Consider the following 20,990-nt stretch of genomic DNA (forward strand, 5'->3'; position numbering starts at 1 on the left):
CCACGTTAAAATCTTCCTTTCTTGTCACTGGGTTCCTTGCCTCTCTCCTTGAAGTGGGAACCCCAAGTCCTGCACCCTGGTCTTCCAGATTCCTGTCTTGCTTGAAGTCAGAATGCTGTTTTCAGCAAAGCATGCTTGCTTTCCTCCTGTAGGAGAGAGGTAATGATTAATGGCAAGAACAGCTCTGTGTAATTCAGATTACATGATGAAATTGACTGGGTTCTCAAACCATATGCTTGTTCCTCTTGCTCAATTCTCAGTCTTTGTTTTAGCTTCCAGAACATGTCAGGACTACCAGCCTGGGTTTTCTTTTGGCTGAGGCCCTGTTTAGCTGCCATTTGTGCCTGTTGCTGTTTTTCTTCCCTCAGCCTCCTTGTCCTGCAGTGCTTCCTTCAGACAGTCATTTGTCCTTAAAGATCTCCACTATCTCTTGGGATATAAATTTCAGGATCTCATTTTCCACCCCTTGTGACGTCATCTTAATGTCATGTTAAAGTGTCTTGGCTGTAGTTAACATCTACATGGTGAGAGAGGTTTGGGCCCTTGTCAAAGATCATTTCCATCAGGTGTGCCCAGAGAGAGCCCATTTGAAATTTTTAGGTGTGTGGATTCTCAGTTCCCACCTTGACTGAGGCATCAGCCTTTCTGTGTTTGGTTAGTTGGATTATTTTCCTCCTTTCAAGCCTCATGCATTCAAGATTTAGGCAACACTTCACAGCTCTAATAAGTTGTGAGAATGGGACCAGGTGCCTCACTACATATCTGCACTACTTTTCTGCAAGATGAAGAGCTCTGCAGAATACAGGGCCACCTGTTGTTATATAGGTCTGTTGGAGTTGAATCTGTCACTGTGGGCCTTGAAAAGGATTTTCCTCTTGATGTCTACTAGTCCTCTCAGTTCTGTTTGTGTAAGACACCTGAGAAGTGTCCCAGGTGAATGTTGCAGGTGACAGATTAGTATTGCCTACCTACCACCATGTACAAGTATGAACCAACTGAATGTGTTATTGTTTGGAGTCACTGCTCACGGCAACTCAAATCAGCACAATTATTTTCCAGAAACTTCATTCTTTAGTGTGTGTCATGTGCATTTGCTTCCTCCCTGTTGATACCCTTTGGAGGTTCTTGCTGTGGGGATGCAGCAGTTCATAAGGAACTGAAGTAGCAGCAAGGGCATGCCTCTTTCTCTTCTCAGCCCTCAGCTAGGAGGAGGTGAGGTAGCTGGAACTTTGTGTTTGGGGTACTGCAAGGGCAGCACAGTGGGATGTGTGTGCCCTCTGTGAGAACGTGTGTGCTGTCAGCCCTCACCCAAGGCCCAGCATTGATGCACATATCACAGACAGAATCCAGTGACAAACTGATCTCCAGCTAGCCAAGCTTCATTGCTTTCAGAAGGCCTGATGAGACTCAGAATTTGTGGATGTTGTCACATAAGGTGGGGCAGTTGCTGGGTTAGAATGCAGGTCTTTGTGATGGTGTTACTGGTGTGGATGAAGCTGGGGAACACCAGCTCAAGGCAGAGATGCCCTCTTGGTTATGGCAAGAAACTACTGCTGGTTGAGCTAAGAGCTGTTAGTTAGTTTGCAAGCTTTATGTAGCTTGCAAACAGAATTTATTTCTGATATGTGTAATGGATCTTGATGAAAGTCATTCACAGTGAAGTGGGATATTTATTTGCTTTCTGTGTGTAGGCTTATATTGTTGTTTAACTTGATTTTTATACTCAAAAGCATTTGTAAGCAAAATACTGGTATTGGATATCTTTTCAACTCTTTCTGAGCTCATTCAGCTAGAAACCCTAAAAAGAAATTGGCAGTGATAAATTCAGTTCATTAAGTTCATTTTAAGCATGACAAGTTAGTTTTGAGTTTATGTTTATTTAAGACAAAGTGCCAACAGCTGACCATGAATATCTGATGCCAAATCTAGTTAACATAATCAGTTATAAATTGGAAATTTTGTAGCGTTTTAATTGTCAGTGAACATTAAGTGAATGAGAACATGAAAAAAATACTACTTTTATTTATTCTGATGTAGATATTTATACTTTAGATTGCAATAAAAAGGATTAATACCTAAAAATGGATGGTCACGTTTTTTTAGGGCTGAAATGTACGTATAAATGTAGCTTCTCAAATGGTCTCTGGTTGACCATGGTTTTGGGGGAGCACAGGCAAAAAGGAGTGTTCTGGATTTTTTTGTAACTAGGACAGTATTTCAGAGGCTTTGGTTTTTCTTATTGTGTTCAGGCATTACTTTGGCTTATGTCACTTCTTCAGGAATTTAGCATGTGATTGAAGATGATATTAAGAAACTGTTAGTTGCCGTTTTCTTCCATGCTCAAGGCAAGTGATCTAATTTTTAATTCAAAGAAGAATTCAAAGAATTCAAAGAATCTACAAATGAATAATTTTTCATCTTTTTTTTAATGTAGGGTAGAACAGTTTTGATTAGTTGACATCTACAGTGTCTTCAGCTTTGTTATTTGTAACAGCTTCTAACATCTCCCAAAGCGTTTAATGAGCCTGATGGTGTAGAGGGGTAGAGTCCTTCTCACACTCTGCCTGGCTTAAGTGAAACATTTTGCTGTGCACCTGAAAATCTGTTTTGGAACACGGGGCCTAGCATGTGGTACTACAGTTAAAAGACAAAAGACTTAATTGAATGGAGCATAAACCACGAGATGAAGAACCTATTTGTGCTAGAGCAGGGATATTCATCTCTATTAGGTGACTCTTCATTCACAAGTGGCGATCATTCCTTTCATAAGGTTTGAGCACTTAGTGAAGCAATTAATGAGTTTGTGACAGGTATGCATACAGAAATACATAAAGTAAAAGTCAGGCAATTAGGCTAGTTAAAGATGATTTATATATATATATATATCTTGTCCACGAAGATAGATTTTTGTTGTCTTTGCTGAATTTTGAAAGGAGGATGAGTCTTTGGGTCAGTTTGTGCAGTTTAAGAGACAACTGCACATTTTAATCAGTGAGTCAATAAAAGCCTAAAACCAGTTTTGAAATGTCTGAAAATATGGCTCTAATAGGAAGAATCTCAAACAGTAGAACTCCATTCTTAATGTTTTCCAAACTTCTTGCATCAAATAGAATATATTAAGGGAAGCTTCTCCCCCCTGCCAGCTAGGGCTGTAGCCTCGAGCACAGCCTGTGCTGGGCTATTTGCCTCCTTCTAGCTGTGCAAGATTACAAATTCCTGCTTGCCAAGCCCATTTTCCAGGCATCTCCACCAGAGAGCTGCATCCTGACCTCTATTGCAGCTGAGTCCCTGCTAACTCTGCATTTATCCAGACTTGAAGCAAGAAATGCTTCCTAGGGCTTTCAGTGCCTATTTGTAGGAATCGATTTGCAGCGTGTTGGGGTGGAACTTATTTGTTCCTCCCGGTCACCTTGGGGAGGAGGATGTGTGGAAATGCTTCGAGCTGCAGCTTTTACAGGAAAAATTTCGCTCTTTTTTCTTTTATCTCCCTGTTTCAGACAAAATCATGGATTCAGGATTGCTGGATGGGAGCAGCATCCATGCAGAAAATAGAAGCAATTATAGATGGTGTTTCAGCAGCAGTTTCTGATCCTAGCTTTCAGGAGATGGTTCTTTGTGAAAGGGACTGCCACTCCCAATGCCAGGTTATGCACATTTGCATGTCTTTACCAAACCAGAGTGTGTAATTACATACTCAGCATTTGCAGGTTGCAGTGGAGTGCACTTTTCAGTGGGCTGAAGGCACTGCTTCCTAAAGAGTTTGGATATCATTTTAGTCAATACTGTCCATTATTATAGCATGTTAAGGCTTGAATTTCTTTTTGAGAACATGAATAAGACTTTTCCTGAGAGTGGGTCAAGATATGACTTGTGAAGGGACTGAGGAAATGCAGTGTTTATTGCTGATGTCAAGTAAAGCAGTCTTTTCTTTGCAAGGTAGAAAAATGATGGTGTGAAAATTAATTACTGTTTTGGGATTGATGTTGCTTTATATATTCTGCTAGTCTGGTTTTCTCTTCATTTCATTAAAATTCAATCTTATAATTAAATGACTGGTTCTAATTTCCTGATTCTTCCCTTTGTAAACACCAAATGCCAAAGTTTTCTGTAGCTGAACTAGCTCATGAGGAAGAACATAAGTAGTGACAAAAATATTAATATATTAAAAGTCACTGCAGGCATTCTTCTGCTAATCCACATCTAATTAAAAAAGCTGAAAAGTATATCTGACTTAGGTGTGGCAAACCTACATAATTGTCTTTTCTGTGGATCTGTGGAAGATCAGCTTTTATGCTGTTCCATGTGGGCAGCATAAATAGGATGGGTGTTATTGCTGGCTCGTGGACTTGGGTGCAGAAGTCCAGACTGCAGAGTTTCTTTCCAAGAGGCTGTGGGCACTCCTGGGAGAGTGAACAGGTAAATTCTCCCCCTGGGGCCTCTGAGTGGCTGCTCTGTGAAGACTTCCATGGCTGATAAGGAATCCTTTGCTTGTACTCAGGAGCTCCACAGCAATTTATTCCTCCCTCACATGTTCCCCACTATTCTCCACGTGACTATTTCTTAAAACCAGTGGCTCATCTCAGCCCCATTCCCTTTTCCATAATACTTGTGTAAGTGTGCAGGAGTCCTGGATGTCCATGTTAGTGCAGTGCAGGTGAATCTTGTGTTTCACAGCACAGCTGCGGGCTGTCAAATGGTTCAATCACATCATGCTTTTCTGCATTCCTGTGTCCTCTTTCAGCAGTGTCCTGTCCATTTGTTCCTTCAGGCTTCTCCCTCCTGCACTCCTTTCCACCCTGAAATAATTCTGCACTTGTGTGTGTTGTACAGGTATCCATGTGTTGTGGGTTTTGTGTTTCAGGTTTATTGGGGGAAGTGTGGTGGTTGGTGTGTTTTGGTTTTGTTTTGGTGGTTTTGCTTATTTTGTGTTTCAGCTTTGTCTTTTGGGTTTCTTTTAAAGTTTGGAATTTGGGCTTGGGAATCTGTTTTAAAATTCCCATGTGAGAGTTGGGACAGGAAACAGATTTCTATTACAATGAATAAATTGCATTTAAGGGAATAGTTTCCATTACAATAAAAAATAATGAAAACAGATTAATTTTTCATTCTTACTTTGTAAATTTTTGAAATTACAGTAAAGTGTTACCTTTCCTCAGATGGACCAATGGTTTCTACTGTGACAAGTTCTTTTTCAGTTTTTACTAAGTAGGCTGCTTGTGTAAAAATCCTGAATAATGAGTCAAAGAAAAAGGTTTTTTTCAGGAAATAGTGTATTTCAAGAGTAGAGTAGGAGTAGATTCAGGTTAATTTTACCGTCTCTGGCTTTCTTCCTCTTCACCACCACCACCAAAAACTGCAATGACTGAAATACTATTTTGGGCAATTCTAAATGTCAAGTATTTGATGCTGCTAACAAATGATAATAACTGTGAGAGAGCTTGTCCCATAGAGCATCTTCGTGGGATGTGTGAATCCCAGGTAATTTCCTCTTTGGCTTAATGAGGATAGAAGCTTCAGATTTAGTCTTGTTATTAGGAGAGGAAACTCCTGTTACAGATTTGTTCTAGCATGAGTACTGCAGTCCAGCAATACAGTTAATCATCACTGATTTTAATGAGAGGGAGTTGACACCTCTTTTCCCTTTCTCACACAAATGTTGAATCACTCTTTCAGAGGACTGCCAAGTATTTAGCCAGCTGGTACAAAGAAGAAGATCTCTAGCAAGAGATTGCCCAAACCCTGTTATTAAGAGTCTCAATGTAAGAGGCTGAGGTTTGGCCCTGGCTGTGAATTGCAGAGGAAGGATCCAAACAGTCTTTGATATCTTACCTACACAGTGTGGCTGTAGGTCATAAGGTTGGGTGACAACAATCTTCTCATCGTTGTCCTCTCTCTTTGTGACTTGTGCCAAGATTGCCTTGTGAATCCAGTGCTTCAGTTTTGGATGTCCTTCAGGGCTTAGGAATGAACTGAAGGAATTCTCCTGCCTTGCTCCAGGCTGAACCACCACTGTTATACATAAATATATGTATAAATATAATACATCTGTGCACAGAAAGTTTGTTCAGTGGGCTGTCCTGGAGCTAGAATTCTCAAATTCTTAATATTCAAAATGCTGTTTGAAGGGAAGGGGTGATATCTTGGGCTTATCATTGACATCTGTATGTGTTGCTGTTGTTCACTTGTCAATGGTGTTTTGATTTTTTGTTTTGTTTCAGCTTTTGTCTTAGTGACATGTCTCAGTATTTTTAATTGTCAATGTTCTCTTCTAAATCCTTTCCCATAGAAATAATTGTTGCATTGGATAAAACTGAAGATATATTTTCTCCTCATACATAGAATTCTGTCAGGAACTGTTAAATAGGTTTTGGTGTGAAAGGAGAGTTAGCTTGAGCTATATTAATTGGGCAATTAACAGTGAAGGTTCTTCTGTATCTACAGGTACTAGCCAAAAAAAGTCCATGCCAAATACCAAGGTACAAATACAAGTGAAAACTGATTTTTGCTAATACTCTGCACAGAGGATGTTGCCATTATTGCCATAAACTCCTGTTAATGCGAATATTTAAGGGTTTTTTTTTTAAATACGGTATTTGCAGAAATAGAGTGTTTAAAAGTGGGCTTCATCTCACCTAATTCTTGGTGTCTAAAAATAAACAGTAAAGTGTCTCTGCACCCCCTGTGACAGCTGAGGAGAGACAGGTATGTCTGTTGGCTATTCATCCCACCCTGAGTGAGGTGTCTCAGCTGCACGGGATGAACTGCTCTCCCATGGTCCTGTCCACAATCAGTAGGAAACAGGGCTTCTCCCATAAATGTGGTGTCTTAGGGGGGATCCCTGATCTTTACTGGCTTATTGCAGTTTTGAAATCATCCCTTCCCTCCCCAGAACTTCCTCTGTGAGGTTCCTTGTCTATCTCCAAGCAGTTTCTCTCCAGGTTTAAGGAAGGAAGAGGAAAGGAAAATTATTGGGATAGGGGCTTTGATTGTTTGTTTGTTTCTTACTGGTTGGCTTTTTTTTTAATAAAAATTAGTTTTCTAAATAAGACAAACAACTTTGTATCCCCTGATTGTTTGTTTTATAAGGAGAGGAAGGACAAGCAAATATCATTCAGTATGTTAGATTAGAAACTGATACCTCAGAGACTTGGTACATAATAAAAGTTGCTTGCCCAGTGGTTTTACTCAGCAAGAGGAGGAGGTCAAATTAGAGTGGAGGTCAAATATTTCAGGATTGTGGAGGATGTGCTAGAGAGGTAGGAACTCAAAACATGATTAGGAAAAAAATGCCTTATTTCTCTGAATGTACCAGTGATCTGACCTTCCGGATGCTATTTAGCTGTAGATACAGTCATGCTTTGTGACTTCCACTTTTTTTTTTTTCTATTATACATACATTCTTTTGGGATACCATGAATCTTCAGGACTGCTTCTTTAGTAGAGAGTGAGACATTCCAGTAACCAAGATGACAGTTATGAGGAAACATGAAAAAGGGCCAAACAATAACAGCTACTGCCAAACTTCAGCTTCTTTGGGAACAGAATTTTGGCAAAATTCCTTCCCTAGATTGCTTATAATACATTTAAGAGAACAGTTTGAAAGGATAAGGACTCCTGAGATCTGGTGTCTTCCTTCAGACTTCCTTACTGACTCTGTTGGGGAAATCTTTTTTAGTTTAAGAACATCAAGTGTCATGAAAGGCTGGCTTACTGAAGTTGACATACTAGAATAAACTGGTGATTCATATTAGTGGGAAGTGGAGCAGTAATCATTTTAAGTGTACTGAAGGAGTTTGCTGAAGCTGCTAATGTACAAAAATATTCTAACCAGTTAGAAAACCAGGCTGCAGCAAAAGGTATTTGTACCTTCAAACGCTGGGGGAGGATGGTCTTGCTGAGATCTGGGTCTCAGTGCCCTATGATATCTTATCAGAAGAGCTTAGTATCATTCAAAAATAATTGAGCTGTTGGATCTGTAACATGCATTTATACAAGGAAAATACAAACAGCAAACACAAAATCTGCTTGCTAGATCCACAGCCTTGTTTTATTATTACAAAGTGAGCCAAGTTAAACATAATTCTTAATGAACTTAACACAGCAGGGGCAAAGCAATGCGGCTTCTGTGAAGGGAAACTGAGCTGTACACATCTGTGCAGATTAACATGAATGAATTAAGAAATTACTCTCTCATACATTTCTTGAAAGCTTTGATAGTGAGGTACTCTGGTTTTCAGAATGCTGCAGTTAATTGTAGATATGTTTTAAGACTCCATCCTCACACAGCTCTTAAGTGTGCTTGCCAGTAAATTTGAATAACTTAGCAGTAGCTGAACAGTATGAGTTGTGTAAAAACTCATACTTGCAATTGGTTCAAAATTATTCAGGTAGCTGAGTATAAGAGAAGACTGTGGTGTTCCCTAGGGATCTCAAAGCAGAAAGGCAGCTGGCAGTCTGACACACAGCCCAAGTTGTGCAGGTCGCTGTTGGAAAGGTTTCTGTTCTCTAGCAGCTTCTGCTGTAGCCACAGCTGTGTGTTGAGACAAGTCCTCAGGCTTGGAGCAGTGGATAGTCTCATGCTTCCAAACTGCAGACAGTGCCCAACAAAGAAAATGGAAGGGAAATACTTTCCATTGGTATTGGAAAAATCAGAGTCAGGTAGTAATGCTTGTAAGGATATGTATATGTCATATGTAATAATTTACAGGGACCAAGGTGGGTGGTGTTTATTTTGACCACTATACAAGAAAAGAGAGATGTTCAGTACCCTGACTATTAATTAAAAATTGCTTTCTTATTCCTTACATCATGTCTTGCTAACCTGTGAAGCTCAGTGCTGTATGACAACTAATCTGAAGAGATTAATAACATTCAAAATTAATTAAAATTTCAGATGGATACCATGCTCTGTTATCTTATACAGGAAAAAGATAAGATAAACCCTCCAGCTTCAAAGATGAGTTAGTAATAACCAGTGCTGAAGAAAACTTGACTGTTGGCCACTGTTCATTAAAAAGCCTGAGGATCAGTCATTGCTGCTGCTGGGTTAGGAGAGAGAACAAGGGCAGACAGTCTGCTCAGAGATACTGCTTGCTGGAAAGAACACTTTTACAAATGGTCTGTTGCCTGGGCCACCTTGGTTTTGCTTTCAAAGCATGAAACCTCCAGACACACAGGTGAAATGACATCATGCATACTGCTCATCTCAGATGTTTGTTTGTACATAAACTAATCCTGCAGTGGGGCTGTCAGCAGCAAAGCAACTGAAGTTAGTTATTATAGTTATTGGTAGATTTCCATCAAGGCAGTACTCACTGGGATTTCTCTGGTTTTATTTTAATTGGAGATGTATGTTTACTATGTGTGATTTGTGTTGGCATTACATGCCTCCTACAGCAGGCAGAGTGGGTGAGATTGCTTGTTTGTTTGCTTGTTGTGGTGGGTTGACCCTGGCTGAGTGCCAGGTGCCCATCAAAGCTTCTCTGTCACTCTCCTCCTCAGCTGGACAGGGGAGAGAAAATACAACAAGAGACTTGTGGGTTAAGATAAGGACAGGAGAGATCATTCACCAGTTACTGTTATGTTGAAGTGTGTGCAACAGACTCAGCTTGGGGAAATTGAATTTTATAACAAATGAGATCAGAGTAGGATATTGAGAAATAAAACTAAATGGTCAAATACCTTCCCTCCACCCCTTCCTTCTCCCCGAGCCTGTTTTAACTCCAAAATTGTTCATTTCCCTGCTGTTAGTGGTGCAGGGGGTTGGGAAATGGGTACTCTGGTCAGTTCATCACATATTGTCTCTGCTGCTCTTTCCTCCTTGTGGGCAGGGCTCCACGTTCTTCCCCTGTTCCACCATGGGGTCCCTCCAACAAGAGACAGTCCTGCACAAACTTCTCCAGTGGACTTCCCATGGACTGCAGTTCTTCACAAACTGTTCCAACATGAGTCCTTCCCATGGGGTACAGTCCTTCAGGAGCAGACTGCTCCACTGTGGGCTCCTGTCTCCATGGGGCAGGTCCTACCAGGAGCCTGTTTCAGTGCATGCTTTCCGTGGGGTCACAGCCTCCTTTGGGCATCCACCTGCTCTGCTCCCCTGTGCATTTCCATGGGCTGCAGGGGCACAGCTGCCTCACCATGAACTGCACCACAGGCTGCAGAGTCTGGAACACCTCCTCTTTCTTCTTCACATGTCTGCAGGACTGTAGCTTTCACATATTTTCACTCCTCTCTTCTCTGGCTGCAATTGATTCAGTTACTTTATCCTGTTTTTAAACCTGTGATCCCATCACTGTCGCTGGTGGGCTTGGCTTGGCCAGTGGCAGGACTGTCCTGGAGCTGGCATTGGCTCTGTTGGACATGAGGGAAGCTTCCAGCAGTGTCTCAGAGAAGCCCTGTAGCCCCTCTTCCCCCTCCCAAAACCTTGCCATGAGTACACAGTACACATACCAACTCTGTGGACACTTAAACCAGGGAGAAAAGATTGTGACTATTAAAATTACCTGCTGATATGAAAATGTTCTACATTAGTTTGCAGAATATAACAGATTTTTTTCTATCACTTTGTAAAGTGATGGTCAGATTTATTGTATGAATTTGGTTTGGATCTTATGAAATCTAAATTAACAAGCATCTTAAAAGTATCTGCCTTTTTTGCAGGGTATTATAGAGAAATCAAAAGTGAAAGGAATTCCTATCATTATTGATGCAGTAAGTATTTTCTTTATTTCAGTCACAGTGGTTTAACATTTAAGAATCTATTCAGTAAATGTTCTTACTGTGTTTTGCAGGATGGACTGTGGCTCATTTCCCAGCAGCCTTCTCTTATTCAAGGCTACCAGCGAGCTATTCTTACTCCAAACTACATGGAGTTCAGTAGACTGTATGAAGCCATGGTGAGCTGCTTGCCTTTTTGTCCTTGAAAATACGTAACTTATTACTGGCTTAAATATTATGTACTGCTTCTTGTATATGAAAGAAACACTTTCTGGGTTATTATTTCGTGGGATGATTGCCACAGCAATCCATATTCTTAAACTGAGCTCTATTTTAAAGACCCATTTTCATGCATTTTTAACATTGCAGTGGGTATAGAAAAAAATACACAGACTGATGATGTTGTTTTTTTCCCCACCCCATGCATATGTAACTAGCTTGTGTTAGTATATGTTGTTCTAGTACCAAAATATGTACTGTGTATGGAATTCTTGTGTTGTAGCTTAGAGACCCCGTAGACAGTAGTGATCATCATGGATGTGTGCTAAGACTCAGCCAAGCCATGGGGAATTTGACAGTTGTGCAAAAGGGAGAAAGAGATCTTATTTCAGATGGAGAGAAGGGTAAGTGAAATCTTCTGCTTTTAGCAATGTGACTTTCTGTTCTGTTTTCTTTCAGTCAGAGTCCAGTAGAGTGTATGGCAATTGGCAGTATTCCCCTGAAGATTGGAAGGATTGCTGCCTTTGCTGATCAACTTAGGTGATTTCTGTAAATTAGTACCTTAAGAGTGCAACTAAATTTATTTGCTGAAAAGAGTTGCTGATTATATTTCGCATTCATTGATGTTATATTTTACATTACATGGTTATTGAGAAATTAATTATTTAATCTTTGTGAACTATTTGAAAGTTCTTTGTTGAGTTGGTTTATAATTGGTTTATAGTTGGTTTAGCAGCTGTCATTGCTAAATTGATACAAAATAATACTGTTAGTTCAGGATGTATCAGTGTGTGTGAGAAGTGAAGAAGTCTTGCAGCTCATGACCTGCTCAGTTCCTTGATGCTGTCCATCATGGGGCTGCAGATTAGCTTGTTCATACATAACTTCTCAGCAGCCCTGACAAATTAAAAATTAATTCTAGATTGCCATTACAACAGTCTCATACCAATATGGTTTAAAGTATACTTAATAAAATTAGCTGCTTGTCTGATGCTTTTTATACTGATCATGTACTGTGATCAGTATAAAATTAATTCACGAGTGCCTTCGTCACATTTTGCCTGCATGGTCTTATTTCACATACATAACAAGCAGCAGCTCTGCTTTTAATTACTTGAAATGCTAATCTCTGATAAATGTTTATGCTACTTCAGAACTGTTTTGTATATACAGCCAATCTTTCATTACTGGGAGCCATGGAGGTCTTTTATACCAGAAAAGCAGATGTAATATGACAACTGGTTTGTGCAGAGCCACCTTCCACATACCCCATTAGGGCAGATGCTGTAACAGACTGTGCAACAAGTGGGACTTGGAAGCAATGTGGTGACATCTGTGTGGGAAAGGACCTTCCTCGCACAGTACCCAGCTTTCCCCACAGGAAGAATTTTTTGTCATATTTGCACTTGCAGCTGACTTGATTTGTAACCATGGACAGTCAGGCCAGGCTTAAGGGTGGATGAACTCTGCTGGAGGATGAAATGTCTTGACTCCAGTTTATGCCATCTAGAGAGCTTTAGAGCATTGTATTTGTCTTCTTCCTCTGCTTTTATGTCAATAATGTTCTTTTTATACAGGATTGTTGCTTTTTAAATGAACGTTGGGAAGACTGGGTGAGCACTTTAGATTGAGTACATTATCTAGTATCTGTCTGTTCTCCTTTTGAACTCTTGAGATAAGTGTATCCCCACACCTGCTGGAGAGAAAGGACAGGTCTCCAATGTCTCTTGTCATGAAGGATTAAAAAAAACCCAAAAAAACAGGAAACAAGTGAATTTCCTTCCAGTTTCAATTTTGAATGTTCATTTGTGGCACAAGTTCACATATGTCTTGTATGCTTTTGGGGCTTTTTCTTGGTTTTATTTTTTCCCCATCTTGTTATTTGTCTCTGTTGTGTTCTGGTATTTTCTTCTACTAATGAAGTGGCTTTTGGTTTTGAAATAAAAACAGTTCTGTGCCTTTATAGTAGTTCATTGATGTCCAGCTATAGGCTGCTTTCTTGTTTTTACCTTGGTGTTATCACTGGTGCTTTGTTGGATTACAGACATTACAGGCAGCATTGCTGAGCTGAGAAAGAAGGTTATAATGTCTGTAACAAGAACTGTTTTTAGAGTTTGCATGACTTTGAAGGAGGTTCTTGAGAATTTTGCAGAAACTGCAGACTTCACCTTCCTTTTAACAACAATGTTCTTTGGGTGTGATCTGCTGGTCATTTTTTTTAAAGCTTCTCAAATGCAAAATTACATTGAGAAAGGAGATTCTTCTGTGTGCTCTGTGGCAAACATGGAATATGTTGTCCTGTTACTGACCTTGAATTCTTCAGATTTTTTTTTTGCTCTTGTTTTTCATCTGTCTCTTCTTTTGATCTGATGTCATTTTTTTCCAGCTAAGACTACATACATCAGGGAAATCCAAGGTTATTGGATCGGGCCAGTGTCCTCTGAGCACAGTCAAACATTATGAAAAGATCTGTATACTCCTCTTGCCTTTTATTTGTCATGTCATCATCCATTTATAGTGCATAAGCCCTACCTATTAGGCATTTCCTGTTTGGCCTCCTGTGTTCAGCATACTGACGCTGTAGTTTGCATATATTACTTTTTCCTTTGGGAAAATACTGCATGTGTGCTTTCCAGAAAAAAAAAGAGAAGAGAAAAGTAAGTCTCAGTGCTCTCCAGGAAAACCAGAAATCGAGAAATTGCAAACTTAACTGTGTAACTTTAGTGTTTTATGCTTAGTTGTTGAGGAAGGAAGGCTTTCTGAAGGTGCCAAATTTTGCAGTAGGAAAGACTGGGTTTGTGAATGCTTTATAGCTTAGAGTGATTGTAGTGGTTATTTTCACAGTAGTTTTATTCATGAGTCTGTAGGAAATGCAGCAGACAGTTTACTTCTGCTGCCCGAAGACAGAAAGGGTTACCAGGTGATTTGGTGTCAGGTATTGCTGAAGAATTACTCTCAGCAAAAAGCTTTGTAATCTATACAGAAAGGCTCAGTAAATTCTGATTGGAAGCTGAAGTTTAACAAATTCAAAGTAAGATTTAGACAAATTAACTAGTACAGCCACATACCTGAAACTTTGCTAGATTCACAAACTTTGAAGTGTCTGGATACCTCTAAAGTTTGTTTTCACAGATCAGACTAGATGGCCTCAAAGTCACATACTGTCCTCTGTGAAAGCAGTAGCAGCCCTCCAGTATAAAGGAGGTTTTTCTAAAATTTGTCTCCAGTTCAGTACTGAGCTGCCAACTGGCCTATTAAGTTTTATATATTCTTTTTCTCTTTCCTTTTGCAATTTCACATTATAGCTTGGTCTACAGTTGTTGATTCCCTGCTCTACAAAGATGAGCTTCACCATGCTCTTGGTAGGTGATATCAGTGCCATCACTGACCAGGGTAGGAATGAGTACTCAGCCTATGGGTAAAAGGTAAGTCAGCTTTTATTCACTATGGCACAGCTCTCTAAGGTTATCTTTTTATTATTCTTTGGAGAACTGGTCAGTAATAAAGTGTGGTTATACCAGCCTTAGTTCCTAACATGTTTAAAATTTGGTTAGGTCCTTGAATTAGAGTATTTGTATTTTGGTTTTTAAACATTATAGTGAGTTTTTCTGTGTTTGACCCTCCTCCCTTCCAAAAGGCAGGTTTCATGGGAACCATGTCGGTACTACCTGGGACTACTTCTACCTGGAACCAGTAGCCAAATTTGGTTTCTCTCTTTGGTTTCTTAGGCAGAATCCTAAGTACTGGCTATGGGGTAAAAAGCCAACTCTTGCCTTAAGTCCCCAAGTCATGCTTTTAATTCCAGCCGTTCATCTCCCCACACAGCTGGAAAAGAAGCTGTCACTGACTGGCTCACTCACAGCTGCTGAGCAAATCTCATCTAGATTTATAACTGAGAGGCAGCACCTTTGTCTCCAGTGCTGCTTCTGCAGAATGAGCACGATGAGGAGGTGATGGTTCCTGTCCCTGGTGCCACTGTGCTGTCTCTGGCACGTGCAGCCCAGCCAGCTTCTCCCTGGCACTGTTCACCTGGCCCCTGGCTCCTGTGCCTATCCAACAAAACTAGTGGAAAATGTGGGTCATTTTCATCTCAACTTAAACTGACTGCTCTGTTGCACTCAAGGACTTACCTAAGTTTTAAAAGTGTGATTAGGAAATAAAAAAGTATAAGCACCCTTTATATAAAAGCCAACTTACATTTTCCACATCAGTTGAGTTGTTTCTCCAGCCAGAGTCATTAAACTTGGTTTCCCTGTCTGTATGCACTCTGGGACATGTTCCTGGGAATTCATGATCTCCAGCTATTTGCTTTTGTGAACTAACTTGCAAAAGGAAAAAGATAAATTTCTTACTAGTGTAAATACATGCGAGGTCAGAGATGAATATTGGTAAGAGATTTTACTAAAAATCTGATACTGGTGTGAATCTTGCATTGATGGGGCAAAATGATCCTTGGTAGCTGCATTATTTGCATAGAAAAATGGAAATCTTAAGCCTTTTAATTAAACTGGAGTGTGTTTGTTGTGTGGGGTGGCTGTTAGCTGATTGATCCAGTTGAGTCGTATCAGAAGTTAGAATGGTGGTGTCTCATACATGGATTCCTGACCACATTAGGGTGAGTGTAATCCTCCTCCTTTCTAAGAGGAAAACAAGTGCAAGGAATTTGTTCAAGATGTCTGAGATTCAGGAGTTAAATTTAAATCTCCAGTCTTTCAGTCTGCCGTCTCAATAAATGCGATATTTCACATAGGCTCTTCAGCCTTCTTGACCATCATCAGAGCACCTAAAGTATCCTATATTTCACATGCCATGCTCTAAATGAAAAAGTAAAAACCACCCAGAGATTCATTTATATTTTTCACTACTGGGTGAACATGGTGAATCAAGAACAAGCAGACACACACTATCTTTTGTACTTAGAAAAACTTCATTTTTCTAACTGTGCTGTATCTGGGGGCTGGCATTGTAATTGGTGCTGCCTGCATACAGCCATATCAAAATCTGTGCTTCCCAGTTAACTTGTAGTGCTTGAAGTCAGCAAAACTACTACATTGTGATTTTTTTCCTTCAAAGAGAGAACAGCTATTTTCAATTATATAACAGACTTGTGGGTTTTTTTTGTTGTTGTTGTTGTTGTTGTTTTTATTAAGCATACAATGCCCATAAATAGGTAATTCTGGACTTTTGGCAGCAGGAAATTTGGGCTGGGAGTTCTTTCAGCTTAAAAGTTGGCAATGATACAGCTAGGTGTGACACCGTGGTCTGAATGCTTTCACAAATTTTAATGTGTATCTTACCATCACTCCCTTTTCAGCACTACTGAAGATATTGTAAACATAGACCTACTAAATGACTTGGCCATAGTTACCCAGAAAGTCTGGGGCAGAGTTTTGAATTGTTTGAAGCCTAAAACTCCTGAATTTTACTTTACAATATTCTATCAGTGTGACAGCCTTCTGTTTTTTGTTTCGGTTGCACTCAGTACAAATTATTTCCATGGGTTTAGGTACACAAGAAATCCATGTGATTATATGTGAGGGACGTGTTGTATTTGCTGCCTAAAGCTCTGGCTGTGATGTTTACTTGCTGAGATTGTGTTGAAACTGTTGAATAGGACTGTGGCTGTTCTGACTCTAGCAGATCTCCTTGCAGGCATTTCTTCAGTGATGACATTTTTATTTCATCTAGCCTTTTCTTCTGTGTGTGTGCTGCATGGATAAGTCCTAGGGAGTTGGGTAATTTTTTTTTTCCCCTGAGAGTTACTTGGTATAGATCATCTTTCATTGAAAAACTGTCTGCTACTTATACTGGGGTGGGTTTTCTTTGATTCATTACCCTGAAAAATGACGACATCAGATTTGGTTGCTCAGACCTGTTAGAAGACAGAACTAGACATCCTACTGTAACAGCCAGCTTGACCAGCATTAATTGTGTGTTTCTGTCAGTGGAACTATAACTGAACCTCTCCAATGTTTTGATCCAGACTGGTGTCAAACTAATTGACCTTAAGTGGCCCTGGCTGCTGCCTTTTCAAAACTGACACATTGTGGTGATTTCAGTCTTTGTAGTTTCCTTGTTGTCCCACATTCAGTGGTCTTGGTCTCCTCAGCTCTTCCAAGAACCTTGTTTCTATGTTTGCTGATGTACATGCCCATCCCTAGTTGAACTGCTACAGCCTCACTGAACACATCAAAACCAGCTTCATCCTCACGTAGGCAGAGCACTGTGCATGTTTCCAGGGAACAGAGCTGCCCACCTTCTTGGCATCGTAGCTGACTCTTCAGCCACATCCAGCTAATGGAGGTCTGGTAACACTGCCACTGGTTGTGACTGCTCAGTGCAGTGTAAAGGCATCACCCCACAGTCCTGAAAGGGATGGGGAGCTGTCCTCACAGCAGGGCTCAGACATGCAGTGGGGGATGTTGCACTGGCACAGTGTGAAGACAGCAGTTTTGTTTTGCTGTTCTAGAAGGGTGAGAAAAGCATCCCGTGTTGATTCGGCAGTATGGTGGTTTGTCTTGATGCACTGTGGGATTCTTTTTATATTTTAAAAGCTCTTAATAATGGCTGTAATTCAGAAGTGGTTTTAAATCCTTTTCCCATTGCCTGTCGTCATGTTCATCATCCTTTTATTTTGAGATGTTCTTTGATCAGCCGAGCCTCTGCACAAGAACTGTGTTATATCTCCCTCCTCATTCAAGTGAATTTCCTCTAGTTCTGCTTCTTTGAAGGTATTCCAAGGATTTGTTTTCCAGCATCTGTGTGCAGAGTACAAAGGTCTGCTTTTGTTGTTGCCTGTGAGGTAGTCTGCACATGTTTGAGACTTACTTTTTAAACCACAAACAAAAGACCACTTCTTTCTTTTTTCTTTTTTTTTCTTTTCTTTTTTTTTTTTAGCAGAGTATTATAATTGGCCTAGTTTGAGATCTTGCTTTCCTGTACAGCTCAAAAGTGACTGGAAGGTTGTGGGGCTACAGAATAGTGGCAGATGGTGACATACAGCTAATAAGCAGGGGCTTGTGCTCAGCTGTCAGTCAGAAGGCCCCAAAGCTTTTGAACAGAGGATTTCCATCCTGCCTCCTGCCAGGAGTTCAAGCCCTCAAAGTGAAAATTCTGTGAGATAGCATCTTCAAAGTAGTAGAATTAGAGGTAATTTCTCCAAAGCACTGTATTTAAAATAAAAATAAGAATAAATCACTCCACCTGAAAGGGCATACCTTCTTCAGATAGCTAACTCAGAAGGGCATTACACTTGTGAAATTTGACATTAGCTACTGCTCACTGAGAAACACATCCAGAATCTTAATTTGAGAGGGGGAGGGGGAAGGGGAGAAGAGTGATTGGGAAAATGAACTGCTGGCAAGGCTGCAGTGGTGTGTTCTGTGCTCGTGGTGACTAATGAATCTTTGCCCTCTCAGTGGCAGCAAACACGCACAACTGCCTGGCCTTGTGAGCCCCACAATTACTGCTGGAAGGATTACTAGGAAATGGAAGTGAAGTACAATTTCTTTGCTGCTGCACATAACAAACTGGAAAGGATTTATTGGCATTATGTAGTTTTTTACCACTTGCGAGTTAGGAAGATGTATCTGCAAGTCCTTCAGTTCTGTGCAAATTTTTTCCTTTTGTTTGAGAATAAAATTTTTTTTCAAATGCTAAAAATATGGATAGCACTCCCTCTAAAACACCTGGGCTGCTGTATTTGTACTCTTTGGAGAAACCGAGCCCAGGCTTGAGGTAAGAGCTGTTGTCCAGGCAATGCCTGGACTTGCCTTATCCTTTGCTTGTATATTTGGCATGCTCAGCAGCACACAAGTGATTGTGTGCACAGTCCTGAATCCTGCAGCAGCTCACTGCAGATGCTGAGGATCACACTTGGCCAGTCATGATTCCACCAGCTCTTCCATCCTCTTAGGAGAGGAAAATAAATTTCTCCTGTTTTTTTTTCAGAGCCAAGCAAGAAAAAAAGCTAAGGGTAGGTACATACCCACAAGAGAGTTTGGAGAAGGGTAGCAGAATTGCTGCTGTTCTCTTTTTATGTGCCTTATATGTCCTCCAGGCTTCCTGCTTGGGCTTGTTGAGAGTGGAGAACAAAGGAGTTAAATGTAGTGAAACCATTTGTGTGTTCCTCATAGTTAAAGCTGCACAAAGAGATCAGTTTGATCAAGGTCCTTTGTATATTTAAAATAGAAATGTAACATCTGATATCCTGACACAGCCTATCCACAGTGACACTGCTGACAGAAACATACACGGATGGTGAGGACACTGTCGATTGGCAGAACAAAAATAAATCTGTCTTGCGTGTGCTTTTTACAAAGCCTAAGGAAAGGGCTGTTTCAATAAAATATTTTTGTGATGGATATGGTAGAACATTTGAGATTTTAGTTCTGTTTTGCATTTGCTTTTTGTAAGCACGTTGGTTTACGTTGGCAAACTGTGAAGGTCAGAGACACTGAAGAGTTACGTTTGTGCAATGGCTTTGTGGAAGGATCTGGTTCAGTTTGGGGTGATGGCTCATGATGCCACATAAATAACTAAACTCACCTGTGCAGGCTGAGTGAAGTGGAAAAAGTGTGTGCATTGTGCAATGTTACGTGCAAAGGATTAAAAGATAATGAGAAAGGTATTTTTAAAACTGTTAATGCATTTTTTTAAGAACAGTGTATTTCAGCGTATTCTGCTGCCTGTGTTAAGTCTCCCACCTGTTAGTTGCTGTGTGCCTCAGAGGGTGGCCCTTGCAGCTGTCATTGCAAACAGAGGGATAAAAGCACATGATTCTGGTTTTGGTTTGTGTGTTCACAGTACTTGTGTGCAGTCATGAAGGAAGCAGCCGGCGATGTGGTGGACAGGGGGACCTCCTTTCTGGTTCTCTTGGAGTCTTGGCACACTGGGCATTTGTTGCTGGAGCTGAAAAAACAAATGGGTATGAATATTAATTAATCACTTATTGCTGTGAGCCTGTGTTCACCTATGGTAACTGTTGTAGACCTGCTATTTTATAAATTTCCAAGTGAAATTTGAGATTTTGGTAAGAAAATATCCATGTACTTTTAAAAAGAGTGTTCTAGAGCAGTCTACATAACAGTAATAATTATAGTAAGACAAACTCTTCAGTAATCTAGCATCTCCCAAGTCTGGGGCAGAAGAAGAGCCTCTGGATCTGTTCATAAGGACATTTATGTATGAGGTATGTGTTTTCAAAACAACTGAATGTAGGCAGAAAGTAGAAAGGATAAATAAGTGGTAGTCATTGGCAATAACATCTCTGTAATTCAAAAGACATGTTGTTTGGCTTTGTTTTTTTCTATTTTGGTGAATCCTCCTGCATTGTGGCTATGTAATTCAGTGGGGCAGGTATGTTAAAACTTGCAAATAAAATACAACTTCAAAGAGAGTAAATCTTTTAAGGCCAAATGGCAGTCCACTTTGGTTGTTTATAAAGCAGCCATGCAGATGGCTTTTTAGTTAAATTACATCAGTTCCTGCTGAACTAGCTGGTTCAGATAGTCATGGAGTCTTTCTGTGAAAGCATCAGCTTCAAATAAAGTTGAAAGGAATGTAAGCAGTCAGGGAGTTACAGTCTCTCTTTTCAGTAAGTCAGGAGCTGTGGAAGCTTGAGGAGTGGAGACCTGTAGTCTTTGGGATGCTGCATGTGCACAGTATCAGATGTCCCTGGGAATTATCCAGGCTGTGTTTGTGTTACCACAGGGACACTGCACAAGGTGCCCAAGGCTTCAGAATTCTAAAATCTAACACACACAATCTTGGTTTCCTTTGTCATTCTGGGTATCTGAATTTGCAGCTGCCACTAAAGGAGGAATTCTGTTTTAAGTTGTTAAAAGAGTGACTTCATTTTTGCATGGGGTGCAGCACAGCAGTATTAAATTGCTGGAGAGATTAGCAAACACAGCATGTGTTTTCCAGGCACTCCTGACTTGAGCTCCTGTGGCTTTTCTAAACGGCTCGCTCGGAAACGCCTTTATTTTATAGATGAAGGAAAAGTATAATTGGCATCAGCAATGCATTGTGTCTCCTGCAGTGGTGTTAAGGTG

At 40.3% G+C, this 20,990-nt stretch overlaps 1 protein-coding gene across 7 annotated transcripts in view; it reads left to right on the forward strand.

The window, feature by feature from the left end:
• NAXD (NAD(P)HX dehydratase) overlaps window positions 1-20,990 on the forward strand; it is a 50,808-nt gene that overhangs the window by 26,299 nt on the left and 3,519 nt on the right. For 6 of the 7 annotated variants that reach the window (XM_064407799.1, XM_064407796.1, XM_064407798.1 and 3 more), the window contains 4 exons: window positions 10,660-10,710; window positions 10,791-10,895; window positions 11,219-11,339; window positions 19,741-19,861. In XM_064407799.1, coding sequence (XP_064263869.1) covers window positions 10,660-10,710; window positions 10,791-10,895; window positions 11,219-11,339; window positions 19,741-19,861 — 398 coding nt within the window. Of the gene's footprint in view, window positions 1-10,659; window positions 10,711-10,790; window positions 10,896-11,218; window positions 11,340-14,240; window positions 14,361-19,740; window positions 19,862-20,990 lie in introns of all 7 variants that reach the window. The other variant, XR_010355637.1, reaches the window with a different exon arrangement.

Source organism: Passer domesticus, chromosome 2, assembly GCF_036417665.1.
Source record: "Passer domesticus isolate bPasDom1 chromosome 2, bPasDom1.hap1, whole genome shotgun sequence".
NCBI lineage: Eukaryota > Metazoa > Chordata > Aves > Passeriformes > Passeridae > Passer > Passer domesticus.